Here is an 8,514-nt window from a genome sequence, read left to right as displayed (position 1 = left end):
CATATTGTTGAATTGGTCTTCCATTCTTTTCAGCCACCTTATGGCCATTTCTCTGTATTCTTTCTCTGACAGGTTTCTTGCCTCCATTGCCTCCATTTCGTTCACTTCCTTTTCTGATGATGCCTGTTTTTCTTTCATATTTGGGTTGGTTTTTTGTTTCACCATGGTTTCTCTTCTCAAGGTGTTTGGTTATGAAGCTCTCTCTCTGCTGTGCTTTCCGTGAGAAGAAGCAGTGCTTGTCTGAGTTGACGCAGTCACGCTGCTTGAGATCCCTTGTTTCCAGGTTAGTAGCTGGTCTCTGGATGCTGGCAACAATCGCCCAAAATGGCGCGGTCTCCGCTGCTGCCCTTGGAAACTTTTTTGAATTTGCTCTTATGATCCATTGATTTTTTTGTCTTATTTGTGCCTGTCACGTGGATTTTTAGTTATTGTAGGTTTACAGTACATCTTGGCTTAATTACCCTTCCTTGAAGAAGGCAGTAAGCGGAGTTCAGATGCCCCACATTGAACTCTAGGTGTCATCTGGCCACCATTCTCATGTCACATCTCTGCAGCTCCCCAGAGTTCCCACCTGGTGAAGAACCTTTGTGAATAAAGGGGAATCTAAAGGAATGGTGGCGGGCTCAGTGGATTTTATTCAAGTAGTATAGGTAGTGGAAGGCTGAGAGCGAGCAAGGGCTTTATTTTGTAACTTCAAGTTTCTGCCAGGCACTTGATTCCTTAGGTAATGTGACCTGGAGTTCCTAAACGGGTCCCATACCCTTAAGGTTTATCCCTGGCCTCTGAATGTGGCTTTCAGGGAGGGAAGATGGAACTAATTGGCTGTACAAAATAAAATTTAGGATAACCTTCCAAACACAGTAAGGGAAGAGGCATGAGGAGGAATTGTCCCCTGGCCAAACAGGCCAGGACTGACAGGTGACAGTGCTGATGGAAGGCAGTTTTTAGTTGACTGTAAGCTGTAGCTATGGCTCTCCAAGGGGGAATTGTTGCCTGTGTGGGGTAAATGTCTCATCTCTGGACCATTATTAGCAGTGTCCACGTGGCTGTCCATCTGGGAGATTGTGGAGGATTCCTGTGTGGTTCTAAGTTTAAGATACAAGGCCTCTAAGGCCCCTTGCCACTTGGTGATTTTTTTATGCGCGCACTCAAGCATGAGTATTTAACAACTTCTGTACCAGCTTTAACTCTATAATGTGAAAGAAAATAGTCGTTATTAGGTATGGTATGCATGAGATTTGTTGGGCTTTGCAGTTCCATCAGCAGACACTTATATTGCTATATTGGGGGATATGTATGCATGTTATAGAAAGGATTATTAATTAAAACTTTTTTTCTGGTCACTGTGAAAGGAAACCTCCTCAGAGTTACAGAGTTGGTTGAAGGAGACTAGTGACTGCCTAGAATAAAGATGGAGGGAAAGGAGTTTGTTGAGAAGAAAGCTGAGCTGGCCTACTCTACTTAAAAAAGTTAAAAAGGAAGAACACCACTGATCTAGGGAATTTTTATCCAGTATTCCATAGATTCGGAGTAGAGTAATGATGGCTTATTAGTTCTGTAATCTATTTTCTACAGTGATATATGCAATAAGTGCTTTCATATGGCTCTGTAAAATATTTCAGATGTCTCTTAAGTACCATTTATTTTTTTACCTTTAAGATGTGGGAGTAGGTGTAGGGTGGGTTTGAGTGGCCTGAATGTATTTACTTGAAAATAAAAGCTGTCATGTTTGTTTCTTGCTGCCATGAAGTACTACACATTTCAAAGAATTAGAATATTTCATAGCATTTGAATACAGAAGCTAAAGTCTCTCCTCCCTTTCTTTCATTTAGGTTTCCACTTGAGTGGCACAGTAACAGAACCTGCAATACAATCGGAGCCAGAAACTGTTTGCAACGTGGCCATCAGCTTTGATCGTTGCAAGATTACCTCAGTGACCTGCAGCTGTGGAAACAAGGACATATTTTATTGTGCCCATGTTGTGGCACTGTCTTTATACCGCATTCGCAAGCCAGATCAGGTCAAATTACATCTTCCCATTTCAGAAACTCTCTTTCAAATGAATAGAGACCAACTACAAAAGTTTGTACAGTATTTGATCACAGTGCACCACACAGAAGTTTTGCCAACTGCTCAGAAATTAGCAGATGAAATTCTATCCCAGAATTCGGAAATTAACCAAGTCCATGGTGAGTATAGCTATTCATTCTGTAGATTTCTTCTGGACTCTTTTTGTTTTATATAAGTTCAACTCTTCATAAAAATGAATTAAATGTGAGTTAGATCATCAGCATTGCTCTTATTAGATAGCGGAGAGAATTGTAAGTGTGTGTGTGTGTGTGTGTGTGTGTGTGTGTGTGCGCGGGGGATTAGCAGCTTGGAGTGCAGGGTCCGTACCTGCTGCGGGGAGTGTATGCCCAGGCTCGCTGCACACAGCCTTGATGAGAATCATTGATCAGCTGCCTCCTGTGTGCCTCCCCAACTGGGGGTTGAGCCCACAACCCAGGCATGTGCCCTGACCAGGAATCGAACCGTGACCATAGGCCAACGTTCAACCACTGAGCCATGCTGGCCAGGCCTAAGTTTGTTTTGCATTTTAAAACAATTCAGTTTTCAGGAGGCTCCTGGGGTTCGAGGTGGCTGGCTATTCTCTTTTTTGGGTAATCATGAAATAGCCACCTGGAAATTAATTCTCAATTCTCACAGGTATGGAAGCAGACTTTCGTTAGAGCTGGTCCATAGCTATAAGTTAGTTGGCTTATATAAAATGTCAAAGTGGTAAAAATCAGGTTTTTAAAAAATAAAGTGATTGAAGCTTTTGTTAGCTATAAAAAATTACTAGATTTATCTGTTCCTAGGAATTTATATTCTAGCCGCAGGGAATGGTGGGTGTAACCTTTTCATTCTACATATTTTAATTCCACAAATGGTTAAGAGCACAGCCTCTGGGTATCAGGCACCCTGGGGCCCTGGAGTAGGGTGGGTGGGTTTATTGCCCCTTCCCTCCTCATGGTCCAGCCTGGGACAGCCCAAGGATGACTGGGAAATATGGAAGGGTAGTTCTCCACTGAAATGTGCCACTGCTTTAACTCCAGTAAGCCTTGGGCCAGGGTGTGTGTGAGGTCCAAGTCTTTCAGCCCATGACCCCTGAGTCAAAGGGCACCGGCGGGTTTTCCCCAACTGCTGGTGGAGGTTAGGGAGGCCAAGGGAAGGGGTTCAAGGGGTCTGACCTTGCCCCTCCCCCCGCCCCCCCAGGTTGCTGGGCTGCTCCAGGTCTCTGAATTCCAAATGAGAGTAACAATAAAACTATTTGTTGCTGCCTCGCTCGTTTTGAATTGTCCTTGGAAAGGGCCAGAACCTCGGAGAGGGGATTGGGGCTCTCAAGGTTGCACTTGATCCCGACGGTGTTCTGCTTTAGGGCTTTCATTTGAGACCAGGACCCTGCTTTCCAATGGGCTTCAATTCACAGTGAGAAGCAGCTCCCTTGAGGAGGTGCAACAAGTGGGCTGGAATTACCTGAAGAGGTCAGAGGGGGAGGCGGCCCTCAGCCCCAGACCCAGTCAGCCTGCTGGGAGAGGACAGAGAAGAAAAAAAAAACAAGAAAAAAAAACAATTCCGTTTTGTGCATTTTACTAGCTACCACATAGCCTTTTATGCTTAGAAAAATATTTCATTTGTTAAAGCTTGGCTTTTATATTTGGTAAAATTTCATCAAATACTAGATATTAGTTGTGGAAAACACTTATTTAACCATTTTATTTACCCATGTCAACTATTATCGGTAAACTGACTTCTGCATGTTCAGAATTTTTTTTTCTGTTTTCTTTAAAAATTTATTTTCCAAGGCAGAAAGTTTGTGACAGAATGCCTCAAAGTAAGAAAATAAATTATTTTTAGAAAAATATTGCAACTTATTTATAGAGAGATTAGGATATAGCTATCATGAATAAGACATCTCCAAAAGGTTTTCTTTCGTACATTGAGCATGTGATTTCATTTATTTGTAAACATATGTACCAGCTATTTATTTTGTGCATTGCAAATACGTTGGCTCACAAGAATATATGCACAACTTTTCACAAATAGACATATCACCTATTTCATATATACTACATTAGGATAGGATAAATAATATTGTTAAATTATAGGTTGCTGTGCTTTTAAAACATTTAAACATAATTTCTGAAAGTTTTAAAAAAACATGCTGAAGACTGTGACAGTCTTGAGTAAGCAGTTTAGGGGCCTAACATTTTTATATTTCTTTAGTTGTATTGATTTGAGATACAGGGCCAGTCACTCAACCCTATTGCTTTAGGTTTTCTTCAAAGTCATTACTTGGTATATAGCAAATATAAATGTTTAAGGAAAGCAGTTGGAGATCATTTCTTAAAAACTTTAAATTGTGAGATATAACACAAAGAAAAATGCATAAAATATAAATTGCAGATTAACAAAGCAAACTAACACCCAGGCCAACAAATTGGCCACTCTCAGCACTGTCCATTAGAAATATAAGAGCCACATGTGTAATTTGAACTATTCTAGTAGCCTCATTTAAAACTAAACAAGTAAAATTAATTTTAATATGGGTTTTATTTATCTCAGTATATCCAAAATATTGAGTCAACATCTTCATATTAATATCACAATATTCATAAGTATCAATTCCACATAAATATTGATATATTTTACCCTTTTTTCTTTGAAAGGGTAAAGTCTTTGAAATCTGGTGTCTGTTTTACACTTTCAGCACATCTTAAATCACACTATAGTCACATTGCAAGTTCTCAATAGCCACATGTGGCTAGTGACTACCTTATTGGACAGCACAACTCTAGAGTGTTCTAGGTACAAGAACAGCACTATTGTCCATTCCACTGTTAATAGACCTTGTTGTTTTGAATAGAGCTGCTCCAAGCATACTTTTACAAGTCTCTGGGTGCCATAAGATATTTTTAACATGGTTTTTAAGTCAGGAAAACCAGCATAGCCATGTTTCTGTTAGTACTCCCCATATCAGGCTCAGCTTTATTAAAGTAGCTGTCTTAAGGTGTGTAGAGCATTTTACTTGGTAGAGTCTACCAATCTATACTAATAAAAGGATAATATGCTAATTAGACTAGGAGACCTTCTGGGAGATCTTCCAGACTTCCTTCTGGGCAAAGCCATGGTGGCGGGGCCGAGGCAGAGGTGGTTAGGGGTGATCAGGCCGGCAGGGGAGGGCAGTTGGGGGCGAGCAGGCCAGCGAGGGGACAATTGGGGGTGATCAGTCCAGCAGGGGTGGGCAGTTAGGGGTGATCAGGACAGAAGGGGGGGCAGTTGGGGTTGATCAGGCCGGCAGGCAGAGGGGCTAGGGGTGATCAGGCAGGCAGGCAGGTGAGTGGTTAGGAGCCAGCGGTCCCAGATTGCGAGAGGGATGTCCGACTGCCAGTTTCAGACATCCCCCGAGGGGTCCCAGATTGGAAAGGGTGCAGGCCAGGCTGAGGGACACCCACCCCCGTGCATGAATTTCATGCACTGGGACACTAGTCCTATATAATAAATATCTAATATGTTAATTAGACCGCCTGGTGGAACAACCTTCCTGAATGACCAGTGGGCGGGGCTATGAGGCAGCTGGGGCAGCTGTGAGGGCCGAGCCTGTTGCATGAATTTTGTGCATCGGGCCTCTAGTGTTGAATAATAGCATTGTAAACAACTCTGCCACAGAAGTACCTTGGACCCACCCAAACCACATGTACTCAAGGACTTTTTGCAAGTCGGCTTCTGTTGTCATAGCGTATGTCTCAATCTTGAAAATTCAGGCCAGCTAACAAATCATTTCAGAGATTTCTCACGAGCCCTGTTGTGGCTTCCTACTAAATTGTTCATGGAGGCAGATGAATCTATAATAATAAAAGTGTAATATGCTAATTAGACTGGACATTCTTCCTGATGGCTGTTTCGATAAATTGTTTTCCATGTTATGTCCCTTCATTCACAGGGGTTGATTTATGACAGTGCTGGGTCCCTGTTTCAAATTTCTTTTTCTGCCTTAGGCTATGATTCCTGTGTTAGAGATGCATATGTTTCCTTCTAGTTTTCAACTCATTTATTCATCTGGCAGACACTGCTCAGAGGCAGGCAGTGGGAATGGAAGGCTCAATTCCTACATTTTAAAAACTCAGTTTAATGGGGGAAGCCTTATCCAATTTAATGAACTAACTATAATAATAAAAGGGTAATATGCTAATTAGACTGGCCATCCTTCCGGACGAAGCCGGGGTCCTGGGTGCCTGCCAGTGGCTGGAGGGGAGCCTGGGTCCCGGGTGCCTGAGGGAAGCTGGTGCATCAGGCCTCTCGTAGGATCTAATATTTCTTCAAACTTCTATGCATTCTCTTTTTTTCTTCTTTTTTCTTTTTTTTATATATATATTTTTTTATTTTTTACAGAGAGGAAGGGAGAGGGATAGAGAGTTAGAAACATTGATGAGAAATAAACATTAATCAGCCGCCTCCTGCATGCCCCCGACTGGCGATGTCCGCAACCAAGGTACATGCCTTGACCGGAATCGAATCTGGGACCCTTCAGTCCACAGGCCGACACTCTATCCACTGAGCCAAACCAGTTAGGGCTCTTCTTAATTCATTAGGGTCACTTTGTTCTCTGAGTTTTAGTTTAACCAGAAGTCCACACCAACAGTCAGCTGTTCATTCTGTATTTGTCTTCTTTGTTTGGATAGCAGCCTCCAAAGTTTCATTTCCTAAAGCTTTTAAAATTCATTTCTGTGTTGAAGTTGTGGGACTAATGAAACAGTGTAAACTAAAGTTGGGTGCAGAATGTGTTCACATGGCATATTTCTTTCAGAATTTCTAAAATTGGAAGAAAAATATACCTAAGGAAATATCAAGTGCAGAATGCAGGTTAGCTTTAGACTCAATGTGATTTTCAAGTAACTTTTTTGTATGAGAGCAGTGAACTGGAGCAGTTTCTCTCACCAGCTTTCTCTTCATTAATTTATCATCAGATTTCTCCCAGCTTGGAAATGGGCCAATTACATGAGCTGCCTTCCTACTGCTTTCCATTCTAGTGACAAGTGGTAAAAAAGAAGAGAGGTAGGAAGCAGGCCACTACCTTACGTGATGAAATGGGAAATCTGCTCCCTGGAGGGTCTTATTGTAACTGTTAAATTAATGACTTAGTAGGGATGGGATTAAAAGTGTTTTTCAGTTATTTGACTACATGGTCCCATTGCCTCCAAACATCTGTACATAAAGCATTCTTTCACCTGTTTTTAAAAGCAGTACATTTTTGTATGGTTTTGTGGGTATATTTTTTCTTTAAGAAAGATGGCTGGAATGTGAATATTGGGAAGAATATCTTAAAGACAATAAGGTTTAGCTTATCCAAATTTATTTTAGAAAAAGTCCTAATTTGTAAGTAAATGCAATTTGGTAGTAGATTTTTCGTTTTCCTAGTGAACTTATCCTAATGCTTCTCAAAATTCTATTAGTTGCTTTTCATTATTTTGAATATTTAAAAAATTTATATATTTTTTTATTGAAAGGGTGAGGGAGAGAGCAATAGAAACATCAATGATGAGAGAATCATTGATCAGATGCCTCCTGCACAACCCCTGCTGGGGATTGAACCTGCAACCCCGGCATGCGTGGCTCAGTGGTTGAGTGTCAACCTATGAACCTGAAGGTCACAGTCAATTCCCTGACTGCTTTATCTCACTTAGCATAATGCTCTCCAGGTCCATCCATGCTGTCCCAAAGGGCATTTTTTTTTTTTTTTACAGCCGAGTAGTTAGTATTTTATTGTGTAAATGTACCATAGCTATTTTATCTACTCATCTAGTGATGGAGGATATATTGGCTGCTTTCAAATCTTGGGCAGTTTTGCATTTTTTTAAATATATTTTTTATTGATTTTAGAGAAGAAGGGAGAGGGGAGAGAGAGATAGAAACATCAATGATGAGAGAGGATCATTGATCAGCTGCTTCTTTTACACCCCACACTGGGGATCAAGCCCGCAACGTGGGCATGTGCCCTCGACCAGAATTGAACCCAGGACCCTTCAGTCCGTAGGCCGACCCTCTGTCCATTGAGCCAAGCCAGCTAGGGCCAGTTTTGCATTTTTTTTAAAAGCAAAATTATTTACTCTTGGTTTTATATTGTAATTACACTTTCCAGCTTCCATACTCTTAGAAAAGAGGCTAATGTCTTTGCTAAGTACTTATTTAGGAATTTGCTGACTTCTAAGTGCTTACTCACTTTTTTAGTCACTTCAACTCAGTCTTTTCTGGCATTGACGGTGAAACAAAAAAGGGTATGATCAACTGGTGGTTGATATAATTAGCAAATATATTCTATAGGAGAGAATAAAGACTAATTTTTCCTCATATGTAAAATGCTCATTATCTTCTCTAACAATTTTGTAAGAATTTTAATGATGTAACATATGCATATATAACAAATAATCCTATCTAATAAAAGAGAAACATGGTAATTGGCATACGTCCGCTATA

At 40.9% G+C, this 8,514-nt stretch overlaps 1 protein-coding gene across 1 annotated transcript in view; it reads left to right on the top strand.

Annotated features, from left to right (window-relative positions):
- ZSWIM6 (zinc finger, SWIM-type containing 6) overlaps positions 1-8,514 on the top strand; it is a 94,266-nt gene that overhangs the window by 7,177 nt on the left and 78,575 nt on the right. Inside the window, 1 exon segment of the mRNA XM_006779573.2 lies at positions 1,833-2,189. Within this exon segment, the coding sequence (XP_006779636.1) occupies positions 1,833-2,189 (357 nt within the window).

The sequence above is a fragment of the Myotis davidii genome, unplaced genomic scaffold (genome assembly GCF_000327345.1).
Source record: "Myotis davidii unplaced genomic scaffold, ASM32734v1 scaffold135, whole genome shotgun sequence".
NCBI lineage: Eukaryota > Metazoa > Chordata > Mammalia > Chiroptera > Vespertilionidae > Myotis > Myotis davidii.
The sequence above is the reverse complement of the archived record's forward strand: the minus strand, read 5'-3'. Positions and strand labels throughout refer to the sequence as shown.